The sequence below is a fragment of a genome, unplaced genomic scaffold, assembly GCF_019419815.1.
Source record: "Pyrus x bretschneideri cultivar Hongxiangsu unplaced genomic scaffold, Pyrus_bretschneideri_v1 Contig3, whole genome shotgun sequence".
Lineage (NCBI taxonomy): Eukaryota > Viridiplantae > Streptophyta > Magnoliopsida > Rosales > Rosaceae > Pyrus > Pyrus x bretschneideri.
This window is the reverse complement of record NW_025999612.1, coordinates 4,237,161-4,256,213: the sequence shown is the minus strand read 5'-3', so window position 1 is coordinate 4,256,213 and position 19,053 is coordinate 4,237,161. Positions and strand designations below refer to the sequence as shown.

The window sequence follows — 19,053 nt, the reverse complement described above, 5'->3', positions numbered from 1 at the left end:
TATATATATATATATATATATTCAATCATATAAAAGAAAAAAGAAAGTACACTGAGAAACAAGAATAAACAAATAACAGTAATAATCTTCATCTCGAAAGTCTTATCATTTGCATTCCAAAGTTTTGAGCGTCTTGGATGACAGATCAAATGCAACAGTGCAGTCCATGGTGGAAGACCTCTTCTTCTTCATTATAAGCATCAGTTCAACCTTTCCAGTCACCATAGCCGTACTGTTGAGAGTCAACACCCCGCCGCTTAATTCAGTACCAAGATTGGAACCGCTTAATGCACTCAAACTCAAGCTCACCTCGACGTTCATTTTTTTGGTGGAAAGCATTCCAGCCTTGCTCTTTGGAATAACTACTTGCCCAACAGCCGTGCCTTGGTACATAAACGTGACAGTGCTAGCATCAAACTTGTAAGGACCCCAGTTTGTGTTTTTCACCTTGATTTGGGTTGTGAATTTTGTGTCGAATGAAGGTGTTGCCGCGACGAAGTTGAGTTCTTGGACGTTGATATTGCCTAGCCTGACCTTCGGGGTCTTAACTTTCATGACTGTGAGGCTAATCACAGTTATGACAATGATCTGAAACACAACGAAGATAGCAACATAAATTGCCAATTTGATTCTCTTCTTGCGTTTCAGTTCATCGGCGGATAGCAAAGACTCTGCATCACTTCTTTGGTAGCCATGGTTTTCTGGGGCTGAAGGATAAGCCTGTTGTGTCTTCTCAGCCATGTCTCTTATTTCTTTTCTGATAGAGAAGTGAATAGAAATTGCTTTGCTTTTGTACTGAAGGTTGAAACTTTCAAGTGGAGGGAGTTTTTTGTGGAAATGATGGAAGAGGTGTGTTGTTATATATACTGTTTGGAGTTTGGCCACTTCCAATGCGTTAATTAGTGGTATGAGTTTCCTGGAAAAGAGGATCTCAAGGAAAGTATTTTATTGCAGACGGCAAACGCGTCCAAAACCGTGGTGGAAATTATTGACTTCTAGATGATCGATGACTTTGGTAAGGTGAAGGACTTTTTTTATTATTTCTTTGACCCGTCAGGAGATTAGATATTAAATCTCATTAAATCTCCTTATGACAAGTGAGAACGTGATGAAGGATCTCTTACAGTACGCTTTACGCATCACCTAACACTTTGGCAAACTATTCTGAACTTGATTTATTCTTTCAAGTCCCGTAAGGTAGGCAATTGCATGATTTCTTGAGGGTAATGATTTTAACACTCTCAATTTTCTCTCTGCTTTATGTTTATTTACTGATTCTTCTTTAATTGATACGACACTAATCCTAATCATATATAAGAAAAAAGAGCGAAAGAAGTGCACATGATAGTGAAAATCATTTATCTTCTTCTATTGCTATAAAGTGGATTGGTTGTACTAATTATGGCTAACTACATTTTATAAAGTTTGAAGTTTTCAAAATGGACCATGAGATTTCAATTCTCTCATCACATTGTAGTATGAGGTTTTTTAAATTGTAGCAATTTAAACGTTGAAAAATGCTAGAGAGATCATAGTTTTAGACCATATTTTGTAGGTCACATGATATGATGGTTGATAGTTGGATTCTTTTATTGATCATTTAAAGAAGACTCCACCATCAATTGTCACATTATATGGTCTACAAAGAGTAATGCTAGGAAGACGAAAATTTTAAACCAAATTTACAAACTAAATGATGTGTCACCACTAGGAAATAAGTACGTTTATCAAGGCTTGAGTAATAATCCAATCATCGGTAACCACATCATTTGGTTTCCAAAATTTAGTTTAAAATTTTGGTCTTCTTAGCATTATTTGGTCTACAAAATATGGTCCAAATAGATGGTCTCTCCAACATCATTCTTGCACATTTTGTCTCCTTGAATGTCTAATACTTTATTAATTGATGATTTTTTTGTCAGTTTGGTACAAATGAGGTTTACATGTTAGCCCATACATAAAAGTCTCAAGATTACCATGTCAACAATTTAATGATTATCATACAATCAATGAAACTGTAAGCATAAATTAATACGATTTTAATATCTTAGGGTGCAATATGAGAAAACTAAAACGTTGCGACCTATTTTAAAAATCGCCCCAAACCTAAAAGGTTTATTATGACATGCCACATCGCCCAAGGGAGTGGATCTTGTAAGCCTTATATGTATATTCTCATCTCTACCTAGCACAAGGCCTTTTGGGAACTCACTAGCTTCAGGTTCCATCGGAACTCCAAAGTTAAACGAGTTCGCGCGAGAGCAATCTCAGGATGGGTGACCCACTAGGAAGTTCTTGTGTGAGTTCCCAGAAACAAAACCGTGAGGGCGTGATCAGGGCCCAAAGTGGACAATATCGTGCTACAGTGGAGTCGAGCCTGAGATGTGGTGGGGGCCCGGGCCGGGACGTGACAATCCAAGTGTCGGCCAGCACAGCTCGATTCGGAGTCCTAGTGGACATTCCAGGTCGGAATGTGTCATTTATAATGTAGTTAACCTTTCTAATTATATAATTACAGATTGAAAGAAGCAGAGGCCTCAAACCAATCATGCAAATCCATGGGATTAAGAACTTAATTTAAATTTCATGCTATTTTGTACGAACCTTTTCAAATCTCACATATAGAGCTTACCAATTGAGTAATTCAGACCGTTCAAGTGAGACATGTAGATATTTGGGCATGGAAGAGAGAGATTGTGTGTGAGGTGGGTCAATGGATGAGCTAATGATGACCGTATGATTTAAACTAAACGGCCTGAATTAAATAATGGATCATTTTGGCTTCGGTCCTTAATCAACCTAATTGTTGGACTAAAACCTTGTTTGTTTAAATATTTTGATCGAGGTCTTAACATTATTCAAGAGATTTAACTCATGCATTTATGCATATAATGTCCCACAAATTATGAAATTTAAACAAATTCAAATAATATTTTAAAAATATAATAAATACTTAAAAATAAATATTAGAAAAACATTGTTCTTTACAAATTATAGCAAGAAAATAATGTACCCAACCCACATAATTATTAACATATTTTAAAAAATAACTACTGATATATTTTAAAACATATAATAAATACATATAATTAGCATGGGTACATTTAGCAAAATTAAAAATGGTTACAAATAAATTAAAAAAAATGGGTACAAATACAAATAAAACTTTAAAATATATGGGCACAAAAAGAAATTAATATATGGATACAAATTAAAACTGAAAAGAAAATAGGTACAAACTAAAAATTCAAATATGTGATAAAAATTTAGCATGGCTAAATATAAATATACCAAATGTAACATTTGTAACACCAAATGAATATATTTAGAAATAAAAAAGATTTTATTATTGAAATAATTAATGGCGTTTATTAATACCTAAGGACATTGATAAAAAAATTAAAAATGAATAAGATTTTAATCAATGAAGTGACAAAAAGAGAGATGAGAACCTAATTTCTCCTTAAACAATTAACTTTGTATTAAAAAAATTATATTCCAAAAAGTCAATAAAAAATTGTAATGTCCCTAATCACACATCTCTTATTAACTTTATAGCGACCATGGAATAAATAAAAAAAGAAAAGAAAAAAAGGCTACAATGAGCTACGTAAAACATATTCAAACGCCACCTCAGAAGGAAAGAAAAAACAAAAAAACAATCAATCTAATGAAACTGAGCAAGAACAAAGATACAATCAAGCTCATCATTTACAAGCCAAATCATAAACAAGCTGGTTCGGTAAATTGACAATCATTGTGCAGTTCATCTGTGCTGTTTTGCGCTTCTTCATCAATTTCATCAAAGTCACCTTACCTCTAACCCTGGCAAGAGTGCTCAATGTCACATTCCCTGAGCTCACCTCAGTCCCAAGCTTAGCACCGTCCGATATCCCATCGGAGCTCACTTCAATCGTCACGTTCATTCTCCTTGTCTTCCTAGCCTTGGCTTTTGCTTTGATTATATCACCTTGCCCCACTATGACGCTCCCAAATGTGACATTAGCTTTTGTGGGATCAAATTTGAACTGCCCGAAATTCTTGTTCCTTACAGAAACTTCAGCAATCAGAGTCATGTTGAAGAATGGTGAATTGCTACCTGAAGAACTGTAGTCTAGGCCTTGGACCGTCACCGATCTCAGCCTCACATTCGGAGTTTTAATTTTCATCACCGTTGCTCCGAATATGGCCAGGACTATGATTTGGAACACAACAAAGATAGCGATGTAGGCAAAACACTTCCTGTTCTGCTGAATTTTCTTGAACCTCTCAGACTCCAACATGGCTGCAGGTTTTTTTTTTGAGTACCAAAATTTGATGTGTCTAGGTAGGTGGGGTTGTCTGCAATTTTTTGTTTGGTGATATTTGGGGTTGGTTGCTACCAATATATACACAATTAGATGACGACCCAAGGAGCATGTAATTTTTGAATATTTAATGGGAAGAATGAAGGAAATTGTGTGATGTACTACTTTTCTAGTAAGTGAACGTGTTGAAAAATACATGATAATTCTTGTCAATAGAGGGGCTTGGACGATGCCGCTTTAGTATTAAAAAAATAAAAATAAAGGGCACAGTAATTTAGAGAATTATTATTCCCACTCTAAAAATTTAATTGTATACTAACTTATAAGATTTTTTTTTTTTTTTAATAAAGAAAACTTGATGTACATAATAAAAATTTTAAAGTGTTAATAGCAAGTTCTTAAATGTGAAAATAACTAATTAAAAAGTAAACTAAATTGAAAAGAAGATACAAACAAAACCTAATACCCAACAAATATATGTTGATAATTACTAATTAGCCTTGGCTTGAATAACAAGGCGTACCCAAAAAAATTGAGGTAATTTGTAACGATTATGTTTGAACGGTGACTCGTGCATTTGATCCGACCCAAGAAAAAGTACTATTTGTTGGGCTTGACTTTCCAATTAATGCATGTATTGTGTGTTTGTTTAGTATTTTCAACTCTATTTTACTTCTCGTTTTAATTTTTTAATATTTATTTGTAGTTTGATTTCTTTGTTAGAGGTGCCCATAAGAAGAGCACATAAATATTAAAAAAATTAAAAAGATGTGTGGCAGGAAAAGTAATTTTAAAGGACTAACTATATATATTTTACATTTTCAAGGCTTGAAATGATTTTCAAAATGGGTTATTAGGTTTTAATTTCTCACATTGCACCTTAATGTTTTATAATTGTATCAATTTACTTTTTTTTTTTTTTTCTATTTGAACATCGAATTCTCCATTAATTGAATGAGTTTTTAGTCAATTTGGTGCAAATGTGGTTTATATGTCGACCCAATTACAAGTTCGACACCCACCATGTCATCAATTTAATAAAGATTCAAATAATTCGTTAAACAAAAGGCAGAAATTGATATAGTTTTAAAACCTCATGTGTAATGTGAAAAAGTTAAAACCTCATGATCCGATTTGAAAATCACCCTAGACCTAAAGGGTGTAAAATGTAGTTACCCTAACCTTAAAAGCGTTTTCTGCAAGCTTCTTCTATTTGGGCCGTGAAGAAGAGCAATGAACAAAGCGTATTACTACTAAGTAAGGTTTATTTGACTCTTTTGACTATGTTTGGCAAGAAAAGTTAAATTTGCTTTTAGAACTTAGAACGCCTTTTTGATAAAAACACGCTACGTACAAGCTTCTTCAAGAAGCAAGAACCACTTCAAGTTTAACAAAAGTGTCAACCTGCCCTTAACGAAAGTACTTCTAACAAAAATACTTATGAGCAAAAGTGTTTTCCGCAAAAGTAGTCTCAAATGTCCCTTAATTTGTTAGGACGTAATTATACATCAATTTAATTGCCTTGTAGGCCTTTCATAACCTTGTATATATAAAGCTAGAAGTGGTAAAAGAAAAAACGTTCATGGCACCTAAACAAATTAAATAAGGGAAACTAATTAATGAAAATGGCTTCAAAACTTTGAATTTTAACCAAAAACACTTTAATAAGTTTATTTAATGGTTATGAAAAAACAATCTCTTTTTTTTTTGTTTTTTTTTTCTTTTCCCAATCTTAGATTCTTCAAAGTGAGTGATAGCTGAAACTACTGTAGTGTCTCACATATATTGCCCGACACAGCTATGCCACCAAATCCAGCCAGCACATGATCGTCAAAACCCTAAAGGGAAGCTAGTGTACTAGACCACTAAGAGCTCTTCCAATGTAGGAAGGCTTCCCTGGGCAATAGGCGACTCAATCCCCTTAAATGAACAGTAACGGCCTGCAATGAATAATGGATGCTTAAGTGCATCTCCATCTCTAAATTAAATAACCCAGACAATTTGTATTAAAATATTGTATTTTTTATACTATAAAATAATAAAAGATAACTTTATTTTTAATTTTGGATAATAATAAAAGATAACTTTATTTTTTATATTTCTAATTCGTTTTTATAATTTTTAATAATTCTATAATTTTTTTAATTATTTAAATTGTGGTTGACGTTATCTTATATCATATAGGCAGGGTGCTGGGCTAGGCGATTATTGTCTAACTTCTCCATCGGGCTCGCCTTGGGTCCAATTGCTGAGTAAGCTGGAGTGTTTTGGGGAGGAGTAAGAGTGGAGCTGCTCTAAGGCAATAAACAACAGTGGAGCTGCTCTAAGAAGAGGGTAAGTTTGCCCAAGTGCCCTGTTACTGGAAAGAGAATTCAAGGGATCCCTCACTAGTGGCCTACTGAGTATAAGAGGTCCAGATTATCTAGGAATCGAAGGACTGTTAACCGTGTTTATGGAGGTGTGTTGTCTGGAAGTGCCATCAAGGAAATGATGATTAGGGCCTTTCTGGTGGAGGAACAAAAGATTGTGAAAAAGGTGTTGAAGATTCAGAAGGCAAAGGAAAAGCAAGCTACAAAGACCGAGTAGAACTCTACTGAGTTTTAAGTAGTTTTACAGACTAGGCTAATTTTGGCTTATGGTGAGCGATGCCAAGTAATTCAAGGTGTTCCATTCTGTACTTTTACATTTTATTGTGGCTAGTTTAAGTTATGGCTTACCATGGAAATTCCTGTTTTGTATTTCAGTGGTAACATGTACGTTTTCAAATTAATCGTGTAATGTAAGATTACTAACTTTATTTGCAAAAAAAAGAAAATAAAAATTTCTTAGATTCATTATAAGTCTCTCACACGGTAATGAAATCATGCAAGGTTAGAAGCTACGAGTTTGTTTGACGCCCGTCTTTCTTCTAATACAAGATCCACACATTGAGATTCAATGTTCAGGGAGATTCAGCTTTCCAAAGATGATATTTTTTTTGTGACTTTTGCCAATTTTTTACCAAACCTGACAAAATTAGTTCTTGACCCAAGAAAGTCATTTGCTTCTTTTCCATGTTAGTGCTTCCTCAAAATTAATACTTTGGTGGCTTCTGCAAATTTGATTTGGGCCAATTGATGATCAACCATGCTAAGGAAACAAAATTGTTAATATTAAAGAAATAGAAAGCAGAGTTCTGAAAGAGAGAGTACGAGAGAACACAGCGATAGAAGTAAAAAGGTTAAAGAGATTTCTGTACTGTTTACTTAATATTGAAGTAATTACAAGAGTGTATTTATAGTGAACTAGTCACTCTAATAGACTTTCTAACAAACCACCTAATCTAATTACAAATGGCAAGATCTCATTCATACAACATTATATTCTAACATCCCCTCCCCCCCCCCCCTCAAACTCAAGATTGGGGCACCCAATCATGATGTTGAAGCGGCATCTTCACAAATGCAGTATTCATCATGTTATCAAAGAACATTAGTGCAATATTCCTTGCAATTGGAGAGTGAGGTTGCTGGTGCCACCACCCTTATCACAAATGCCCATATGGTAGCCTAACTGAATATCAAATATACCTCCATCATAGCAAAACACATAATATCATTTGAACTCATGTGCAGCAATTTGAATATATTTCTCTTATATGGTCAAAATAACAAGTTGAACAAAATATTCTAGAAATAATATTGCATTGTACTTTTGTTGTGACATGTTTGCAAGAACCTGTGCAAATTGATGTGCCTGATGGACCCTAGTTGAAGGATGCAATATAGATAGTCCTTGCACTTTTAGTAACTGAGTTGAATAAAAAACTGTTGGTAATTTAGCTGATCTGCTAGTTTGTGAAGTTTCTACTCTAAATAAACTAGTTGTCTATTATTCAGTTTTCATTGTGGAATTAAGTGATAGGGAAGAGACATCAAACCCCTTCAAAACAGCGAATTCAGATTCGAGCTTTTTGATCTTTTCAGCGGTCAAGCGAAGTTAAGCCATCAATGCCACTTCAGCCTCCTTAGCACACTTGATAGCATCCTAATCAACGCATATAGACTCAGCTGCTAGGATCAAAGTCTTATGCATTGTAGCAATCAAGGAGGACCTCTTCGAGTAGGCGGGACGCTTCGCAAAATAGTCTGAGCGGATGACAACTTTCCCAACACTGTCAACGAACTTGGCGTATACATCAATATCGTCAAGCAGGTCAGCTTTTAGTAGCGCGTAAACCTCAGGAAACTTTCTAGCCTAACTTGGTGGATTTCTCACAACTGTCTGCGCGAGCAGATTTGCCTTTCTCAGCAGACGAATTAGTTGTAGCAAGAGGAGGAACAAGCCCAGGCACCACCTTAGCAGCATAATCCACCTTCTCACTCTTCATAGCGGCGAGCTTCTTAGAAGCCAAACTGGACTTAGCTCCCGATGCGCGCTTCGACACAAACCTAGACACTGGGGCACTACCAAACCTTTATGCTGGGCAATCCTCTCAACAATGGTCATGGCCACTTTCAGAGCAGTAGGTTTCACAGGCTCAAATTGAACGGGCTTTTTCGTCCCTTTAAGAGAAGTCAGATCGATGACAAGCCTCTCAGCAGCAAACGAGCCCCCGTGAGCAGCAGAAGAAACCCATGGCTTCTTCTCGACCGAAGGCTCACAAACAGGTGAGGAAGATCTCTTCTTCCCACCTTCATTAGCAGCAAATGCCTCATGAAGACCCCAACGAAGAAGACTGAGCAGCCAAGGCCACTCATGGTACTCAACAGGAATGCCAATGTGATGTGCACTTTCATCATATCCGCCGAAGTTCTTGGAGTTGAGCTAAATTCAGAATCTACACAAAGTAAGAATGACGATTAGTAAACTAAAGTCATGGAGCAGCTCAACAAAAATTCAAGCGGGCCAGGAATGAAGCAGTTTACTTACCATTGATAAAGACAATCGGGACACGTAACTCAGGAGAAGAGTTAGACGCCCACTCTCCATTAATCTCTAAGGTGTCTCTCTCCAACTCATGATCACCTTTACAAGAAGCATCAAGTAGCCTATGGCGAGGCATCAGCTACCCTACACTTTTCTTGTGGCCAATTTCGAAGAAGTACCAAAACTCATTATGGTCAAGCCAAAATCAAAGAGCCTGCTAAAGTTTGAAAACCCTACCATCGCATAAAGACGCACATTTCATGGAGCAGATCACCTCTTGGAAAAGACGTGGCATGGGAAAAGTAAATTCTAACACAAAGTAATATGAATGGAATTTGATAGCCCTCTTCCCAGCAGTGGCACCATTGCTACACGGTTTATGGCTGCTATCATCCTTCACCCGCTTGATGCGAACCCCTGACGAAACACATGCTTGTACGCCTCAAGAAAATCTCGAAATAGCTGGTCAGAATTAATCTTGACATGTACAGCCTTGAAGTGGCCCACCTTGCTAAAAGAACCACCTTGACAGTACAAAGATGGAGGATAGTCGTTACTTTTGTGATTGGAAGAAGACATCTCAAAGTCCCTGCAATATGTACGAAGGAAAATATTTAGAAGGCAGCTCACAAAAGGAGAAACAAAAATAAATAAATAAATAAATAAAATTTAGAAAGGACCTTAAGGCCCAACGCCCTAGCGCCAGGCCCTACAGCCTAGCTCATCGCTCTTTCTTCCTCCTTCAGCACGAGCCCAAACCGCAGGAGCCCAGTTACCAGCCAGGCTCTACGGCCCAGACCCAATTCTCCCTTGAGCAGCATGGCCCGAAGACCTTTGGACGCCCATGCACGTGGCTTACACCACTCAGCCTAACAAGGGAAAAGGCTATCGCCTCCTTCCCTTCTCCCTCGCGCACCTAGAACCCCAAACAGGCCCAGCCTTTCGACCCAAGTCACGGACATTAGAAATCCGGCCCATGTTGAACTCTCATTCTTTCCTATGAGTTCCAATGGGCCCGAGCCCAGCACCGCGCCTCTACGCCCTTGGCCCGTGCCAAACCATTATTTGGCCCATGCCAGTCATGTGCCGAGCCTAGCTTATGCCGCCAGCACCTCAGTCCAAGCTGAGCTGATCCCGTCCCGTGCTGACCACTATGCACACAGCAGCTCTATGGCATCCCTGCCACGTCAATCTCACCTCCTCGGCCTCCGTCGAGCCAATTTTTCAAGTCCCAAGACTCCCAAAAAAATTCAAAAATAAGGAATTCAAATTTTTTCTTACCTTGGCGCGGCATGGAGAAGAAGAACAACAACAGGAGACAACTCTTTGCAAGGGCAAGAGAATAAGAAAGCTTGGGGAAGGGGAAGAAAATTTTTCTTTGGTTTCTCTCTTCCTTGTTGGAATGAAGATTGTTCTCCAAATTTATTTAATCCCCTGCTTAAGGCAGAATTAAATAGGCATTGGGGGCAATTGGTTTCCTTTTCCTAGAAGAAGTTAATTACCTAAATCCTATTTTTAATACATTCCTAATTGAAGATTGACTCCAATCAAGTAAGTAATCCCAATTTAATTCAATTAGGGACAATTACTCCATTATCTCAAGATATTATTTCCTATTTAATATTTTGAGAATATTTCTCCATAAAATCATGGCCAATAGGATGCCGCCACGTGTAGGGCAAAAACCTAACACTATGGCCGGCCCTATCCCTATAAATACCCCATATTCTACCAAATTTCAGAAGCTTTTGCTACCCCTAAAAAGCCCTAAACACTTTACTCTCTTAGAGAAACTGACTTAGGCATTGAAGATCCATTGGCCTTACCCCCCTCCCCCTACACTTCGTGGGTGCACGAGGCTTAGGTCTTTGATCAAAGGTGTTGATTGTTTTGAAGGTGCATTTTAGTCAAGACTGAAGATGTCGGAAATTTCCATCGACAATTAGCACCGAGAAATCTTGACAACTGGGGTGCAATTCTCACTGAGCTTATTTCAACAATCTATCGTACTTCTTGGAGTTTGTGGATGTCTCATCGTCCATATTGAGAGTAGCCTTAGGAAATCATCATTCAATATGTTCATCACTCAGTCATCATTAACGTAGCCAGATAAAGGAGATTGATGACTAACTATGCCACTGCCAGAAGATGTTGATGTTGTAATGGGTGATCTTCGTGATAAGTCCAATTCGAGTAAGTATGTACAATCCCGTTCCCAAATTAATGATAATGAATGTTATCTAATGCCATCCAAATGTAGTTGTTACATTTCATGAACGAACACTTGATATGATACTGAGCACTGACATGGTTGCTTGCAAATTCAATAAACGTCTCGATCCCATCCAAATGTTCGTCACAACATCTATCTTGCAACTTTATCCCTCTTTGTCCATGGTGCCCGTTTTCAGAAATTTAGTCATCATAACAAGTTGATATATGATTTTTCATCCCCTTATGCCAACGACAATGACATTATCCCATTCGAAAAGGGCACTTTCTATGTTGCGGTTTGCAATTCATGCAGCTATTTTCAATTGTAAAAAATTTAGCAACATCTCCCTATGGTTCCTCAAGTGCACGACTTATGTATTATAAATAAATATCTAGTAAGTATTCGAAGAACATTAAAGGGACACAACCAAATTTTCCATAATCGAAAATTGGCCAGGTTCATCGCAAATGCTAAACACATACTAGTGCGTTCCCGAACTATCCGAATTGGACAATTCGAGAATCAGTTAGATAGCAAAGACACATACTACATCTACATGCACATCCAACAAACTTTTAAACGAGTCTAAGGTTTTTTCGATTCTCTCATACATGGGATTCGTTTGAGCTAGAGTGGTTGTTAAATACTTTGGCTTCTGATGTGAATGTTTCCATTCAAGTTTAATAAAATCTTTCTTTCAACAAAAAAAAAAAACAACTTTGTATAAACGGTTATGAAATTTTAAAAATAAATAAATAAATTACACCACGATTTCCAAGACTACTAATGCACAAATAAAATTCACCTAATCTACATATAGTCAAATAGTGCCTTGGTGAGATATTTGATCAGAGGATGGAACAAGGAGGTGTTCGGTAATGTGCATGTTAAAGTAAGAAAGCTTTTTGAGGAAATGAATAATGTTCAATCGCAAAGCATGGATGACCCAGATAATGTTTAATTGTTAAATGAAGAATTAAGGATTCGAAATGAACTGAGTAGAACTCTCAATAATGAGGAACTCCTGTGGGCTCAAAAAGCGAAAATTAACTGGCTTTAATTAGGGGATAAAAACACAAAAAAATTTCAAACAGTAACTAATATTAGACGTAGAAGGAATGAGATTCTTAAAATTAAGGACTCTAGGGGCTTTTGGTGGATGAAAGGGGAGGGCATGGAGTAGGTTTTTGTGTAGGACTTCAAAATGCGTTTTACTGCCTAGTCTACCCCAAATAATGATGCGTTGTTTACATTTACTGGCATTATTGAGGCCTACATAACTGAAAGCCAAAACTTGGCTTTGCCTAGCCTAATTTGTGATATGAAATTTTTGAGGCTGTCAATGGTATTGGAGCTTTAAAGGCTCCTGGTCCTGACAGTTTTCATGCGATCTTCTACCAAAAATGTTGGGATATCGTCGGGCCTTCGGTCATTAATCTTGTGAAAGATTTCTTTTTAAATGGGTCAAGCTTAAGTTTAATTAATCATACAAATATTGCTCTTATTCCCAAGGTGAACAATCCTGAAATAGTGGCTCATTTTAGACCTATTAGTTTATGCAATGTGTCGTATAAAATTATTTCTAAAGTGATTGTGAATAGGCTTAAACCTATTCTAGAAAAGTATATTTAGAATATCAGGGAGCTCTTGCTCCGAAGAGATCTATACATGATAATATTTCTTATTGCTCGTCAGATTTTGTCTTTCTTTAAACGGAAAAGAAGGGGGTACGGGAGCTATGGCAATCAAGCTAGACTTGGAGAAGGCTTATGATATGTTGAGTTGGGATTATATTCAGATGGTTTTAACAAATTTTGGGGTGAATACCCACTGGATAAATCTAATTATGGAATGTATTTCGTCTACAGCTATGTCAATCATGATTAATGGTAAAGCTCATGGTTATTTCAAACCCTCTAGGGGATTAGACAAGGAGATCCCCTATCGCCCTACCTTTTTATTCTTTGCATGGAGTTGTTAATTAGACACTTTAATAAGTTGGCTTTAAAGCCTAAAACTAGTGTCTGGCTTTTAACTTCTCCATTGGGTTTTAAGGTCTCTAATTTAATGTTTGCAGATGATTGCCTTATTTTTTCCAAAGCATCTAAAGGAGCTGCTAGAAATATCTTAAATACTTTGAACATGTTTGCCTCTACCTCTGGACAAAAGATAAATTTCCATAAGTCTTCTCTCTATTTCTCAGGGAATACCATTAATAGTGTTCGTGTGGAGATTGCTAATATTATCCAGATTCAACACAAAACAACTATTGATAAGTATCTGGGCATAAATAAAATTATCTGTTGGAGAGATTCGGTAAATACAAAGGATGTTGAGTTAAAAACTAAGAACAAATTAGCAGATTGGAAAGCCAATAAACTCTCGAAAGCGGGAAGAATTACTTTAACTAAGACTAATCTTTGTGGTTTACCCAAATATGATGTCTTGTTTCAAATGTCTGAGAAGTTCACTAGGATGTTGGATAAAAAAAACAGGAACTTTCTTTGGCGAAAAGAAGGTAGGATGAATCTTGTTGCTTGGGACAAAGTTTGTCAGCCAAAGGGTAATGGGGACCTAGGTATTAGAAAGAGTAACTGCTTTAACAATACTTGTCTAGCTAAACTTGGATGGAAGGTCCTGACTGATGATCATAATTGGTGGGTTCAATTAGTTAAACAAAAGTATCTTCATAAAGAAAATTTTATGGATGCAAAAGTGAGGCAACATTACTCGGTAGCCTAGAAAGGCATTCTAAATGATAGGCCTGTTATTGAAAAAGGTGTGCGATGGATTGTGGGAAATGGCAAGGACATTTCGTTCTGGACTCAAGATTGGGTTTTTCCTTTCCCATTAAAGAACCTTATTCCGAAGGACCAGGAAGTCAGATTGATTTAGACCTAAAGGTTAATCATTTCATTATCGATGGGAATTGGAATAAACATTTGCTAAGTGAGTATGTGGATGAGGATGTTATTTGTAAGATCAGTAGTATACCATTGCCTTTTTATGATAAGGATGGCTACTTGTGTTGGGGCTTAAATGCTAATGGTAAGTTTAGCATTAAATCAGCAACTTGGGTCCAAAATACTATGATAAGTGATGACTTGAAGAAAAGTTGCTAAATAGAATGTGGAAGCTAAATATTCCGAATAAGGTCAAAATTTTCAGTTGGTTATTGATTCTTCATAAGCTTCATACTAGAAGTAAAATTCATAAATTTGTCAACACCATAAGTGAGACTTGCTTATTATGTAATGGAGATGCGGAGGATCAAGATCACCTGTTTATTTGCTGTGAGCATGCCAAGCAAGTATGGGCTTATAGTCTGAAGATTAAACCTCCTACTAATCATAGTAGGTGTTCTTTGTTTGAGTGGCTCGCTAGATGCTGATGACGGTGAAAATCTTTCGAGTCTTAGCTTTGCTCTTATTATGTGTTGGCAGATAAGGAAATTGAGGAACAATATTATTTAATAAAGTTAAGATCCACCCTGTTAAAGTGGCGTCTTTAGCCTTTAATATGGCAAATGATTACAATAATGCTAATAAAAGAGACAAATACATACCATTGTTTTTATTTTCTTCCAATTCAATTACAAATATACAACAAAGAAAATTAATTAATTACATAATTAAACAAAAAAAAACAACACTTTTACCATTCACATGCTCTCATTCAGTGTTTCCCCGTACTAAATAGGAAAGGGATCATCTCCAGATCTTTTCCTCCTAATCCATCAAGTTCGGAGATTCAGACTATTAAAATTTAATTTAACAGCTATAAACAGGAATTCACTTTAAAAATTATAATAATTTTAACAGTTGAATCAAATTTCAATAATCTAAATCTCTAAACTCGGTAGATAAAGAGAAAAGGATCGGAAAGGATCCCTTTGTTTACTAAATAATAAGTGGACCCAACAATTCGAACTTACATAATCTCCAAATTAAAGCTGTGTTGACAGTCCACAAAGGCGGCTGCTTCATATATATATATAATAATCACGGACATTTCCAACATGACAGCCTTGAGTTGGTCAATCCCTTTCTCGGCAGTTGCCTTTGTTTATAAAAGAAGATAATCTAGTAATTGGGCGCGCCACACGTTTATGTCGTTAACTGTATTATTCTGAAGGCGTCTTTCTCTTCCAGAAGATAAGAATAGGCATCTAGTCTTTACGTGAGAAATGCCCCCGCTTGACAAATTCTAAAGTTTATTTTTAAATCCACAAGTAGTCAATCTCTCAAAGACTCCAAACTTTCCTTTTTTTGGTCCAGATAAAGACTTGAAACTTAGCGTCACAAAGCGCCAGGTAACTCTGAGGTTTGATTAGGCAACAACTTCCCGAGAAATTTAAAATTTTTTGTTATATTAGTTAGTAAATAGTGTCAAAAAACTATTTTAGTTAGTCGATTTAACTAAACATTTCCAACAACACTCTATTTTAAAAAAACCTCTAATATTGATTACTTTTTAACAGAGAGAAAAAAATTGAATAATTTGAGAGTTTTAAAACTTTTTTAATGTTTAGCAAGTTAATGGTCACTCTATAACATTCATTTAAAGATTCTTTTTGAGCGAAGTTTTGTTAGTTTTTAGCTAACATAGTTGGCAAATGTTTATAGCATCTCTTGGAGATGCTAAGGCAAAGAAATTAGCTCGACATTGTTTATCATTGATTTACTTAGCACAACTAAACGACGTTATTAATTGTAGATTCACTCAATAAGATTAAGCCAAATGTTTTTTTAGAATGAGAAATCAATCGCTTTTTATAAAATTATGAAATTTGCTAATTAACTACATTTTTCATATCATATCTATACCACCTCTCTAATAGAGCGGTGGTACATATATGATATGAAAAATATGATAAAAGTAGCATTTTTGTTTAAATACACATACACAACCTTTTTAAAAGAGAAATTACCTTCAATTGATAGGATAATTAGTTAATACCAAGGGATAGTTCGACAAAGTTTGATACCATAAAATGCTTGGATTCTCAATGTCATTGCAAATTGTTGGTCAAAAGTCTTCCAAATGGCAAATACGTTTTGAAATATTAACAAAGAAAAAAACAAAGATAATAAAAAATTAATGCAATAAAAAAATCCTATGTCTCCACTTGAATTTCTTAAACATTTTTACCGTGTCTGACACCACAAGAATTTTATAAATACAGCAGCTCCTTGGTCCCAAGTCATTCAACTCATTCAACTCCTCAGAGCCTTTTGTAATTCTTTGATACATACCAAACCAAGAGCAAAGACAAAAATCACTCATCCTTTTTTCGTACACAATGAAAGGAGAGGGGAAGAACACGAAGTGCCTAGCATATGTTGCTATTTTCATTGTATTTCAGATCATAGTCATCACAGCCTTTTCACTTACTGTGATGAAAATCAAGGGTCCAAAAGTCAGGTTTGGCACCGTTGCAGCAGAAAATTTCAGATCCACAAGCTCTAACGCTCCATCTTTGAGTTTGAATTTGGTAACCAACTTTGCAGTGAAGAACACAAACTTTGGTCACTTCAAATATTCAAACAGCACTGTCACAATCTACTATGCAGGACAGGCAATTGGGTCCGCTGATATTCCTAAGGGAAAAGTCAGAGCTCGATCCACACGAAGAACCGATGTCGTCATTAGCATTAACACAGACAAGCTTTCAGGATCCACAAACCTTGGCAATGACATTAACTCAGGTCTTGTGCCTCTGACTAGTGAGGCTACCTTGAAAGGAAAGGTTGAATTGATGAAGATTATCAAGAAGAACAAGTCTGGCAAAATGAGCTGCAGCATGTCAGTTAATTTGGCCAACCGTGCTGTCCAGGATTTGAAGTGCTAGTGATCAAAATTTTGTGTGGTTTTGGTTAATTTAGTTCTTTGTGGTATAACTTTTTTCTTCCGATGAGGACTTTATAAGTCTCCCTTTTTTTAACTTTTTTTAATTTTTAGCTTTTAGGTATTGCACCTTGTTTTTTGTAATGCCTTTTGGATTCTTGTGTTATATTGATTATAAATTCTTTTATATTCATATTCATTTGGAGTTGAGAGTAATTTATGCTTTTTTGTGGGTAATGATGGGCAACAAAAGCAAGCACAATTAGAAAAACTACTTTTAAAATGAATTCATGATACTTTTTCCTGGTAGAAAAATGAATTCTAGTATGCTTATGCTTAAGTGAGTAAGCCAAAGAAAATTAAAATGGTGAGAGTCCCATCATGCTTATTTAGGACGCTTTCTTTATGTAATATCTATCCGTTATCTTAACGAACATCGAACACGTATTTATGAAAAGAAAAACAAAATATAGTCCAAATGTAAATAGATATTCGATTAGAAATGATTTCTTAGATTTGTATAATTCCTTATTTTGGTTCTTGATATTTGAAATCAATAGAAGTATTCTATGAGTTTGTCCAGCATCAATCATTTTGATCTTTCCATAATGTGGTAGCCCAACGGCCAGGAGGGCCCACGGCCATGCAGGCCCAAGGTGAGCAGGCACCGGCCCAGCACGCCCCGCAACCCTCTCCGACGACCTGGCCCGCGGCCCAATCCATTCCAAGGCCATCTCCAGCGATTCGAATTCTGACCACCAGTCCCAAGATCGATTCAGGGTTGCTTTCACCCTATTTTTATGTAGGAATTCCCCCTTTGGGCTCAAATTTTGTACCTGCAGTCCACTATACTTCCACCACACATGGAGACACCCATTATCCATACTCTTCCAATGCAAATGGTACGTGAGCACCACCTGCCCCAGCAGTTCACCAATTTGACGAATGCCATTGCGCAGCAAACCACCTTGGTGAACCAACCCCTTGAGCGCATCGAGATGCAGCACGCTGATAGGGATTTTTACCACTTGCAAAAGTAGAGATAAAAACACTTAAAAATACTTGCAAGAGAACAAGGTAGTTGTAATATAAACGGCTCAAACAAGGTCATTTTCACAGGGATTGAATAAATAATTTATGTAAATACCAAATCTTAATTAATTATTTAAAAAACAAAGATTGGAAAAAGTTGATTTTATGACCTAGAATATTAAAAACGAATTTTAAATTAAAACAAATAAATAACTTGACAAAGTAAAGAAAACAAAAGGAAATAGTTTTGAAAACCAAATTGCAAAAGCCTAGGGTTCCGCCATCCCCTTAACAATTCTATGTAGATTTATCAATTACTTATGAATTGCCCATGCAACTTTGAAGGTTAGGTTTTCCTAATGCATATTCTACTTGTAGTATTCAAGCTAGAACGTATATCAAACATGCAATCCATTCGTGGTATTCATATCAAATATAAACATGCATGACTCATTACGCTTTGTGAAAACCCCTTGAAAAACCATGCAACCCCTAAGACGTGGTATTCATCATAGGTGAAATTACAACTATCAATCACTAGAAGCAATACTCAATTCCCCGGTGGTATTCCAACCGAATTGCATCCAATTGCTTATCTAAGCATCATAATGGTAGCTAAACAGTAAAATATAGAGATAGTTTAAAATACAGTGATTAATAATTCAAAGCATGCATGCATAATATCATAAGCAATTAAATAAAAACTACATATCTATGCTAAGGCTCAAGGCATCACCCTAGCAA

General features: G+C 36.2%; 3 protein-coding genes and 1 pseudogene across 3 annotated transcripts; 2 read left to right on the top strand and 2 right to left on the bottom strand.

Moving 5' to 3' along the window:
- On the bottom strand, nt 1-741 carry LOC125479652. The gene has a single exon (XM_048589278.1). It carries the CDS (start codon nt 739-741, stop codon nt 106-108), a length of 636 nt encoding a protein of 211 aa, XP_048445235.1. The 3' UTR covers nt 1-105.
- Nucleotides 742-3,523: 2,782 nt separating this feature from the next.
- On the bottom strand, nt 3,524-4,371 carry LOC125479662 (late embryogenesis abundant protein At1g64065-like). Its single transcript, XM_048589310.1, has one exon. The coding sequence runs from the start codon at nt 4,281-4,283 to the stop codon at nt 3,708-3,710; it is 576 nt and encodes a 191-aa protein (XP_048445267.1). The 5' UTR covers nt 4,284-4,371; the 3' UTR covers nt 3,524-3,707.
- A 927-nt stretch (nt 4,372-5,298) lies between these two features.
- LOC125479650 lies at nt 5,299-6,893 on the top strand (annotated as a pseudogene).
- Nucleotides 6,894-16,623: 9,730 nt separating this feature from the next.
- LOC125479794 (late embryogenesis abundant protein At1g64065-like) lies at nt 16,624-17,474 on the top strand. The gene has a single exon (XM_048589817.1). It carries the CDS (start codon nt 16,733-16,735, stop codon nt 17,279-17,281), a length of 549 nt encoding a protein of 182 aa, XP_048445774.1. The 5' UTR covers nt 16,624-16,732; the 3' UTR covers nt 17,282-17,474.
- The last annotated feature ends 1,579 nt before the right edge of the window (nt 17,475-19,053 follow it).

Coding starts and splice junctions, on each gene's coding strand:
- LOC125479794 (XM_048589817.1), top strand. CDS start 16,733: ATGAAAGGAGAGGGGAAGAACACGAAGTGCCTAGCATATGTTGCTATT.
- LOC125479662 (XM_048589310.1), bottom strand. CDS start 4,283: ATGTTGGAGTCTGAGAGGTTCAAGAAAATTCAGCAGAACAGGAAGTGT.
- LOC125479652 (XM_048589278.1), bottom strand. CDS start 741: ATGGCTGAGAAGACACAACAGGCTTATCCTTCAGCCCCAGAAAACCAT.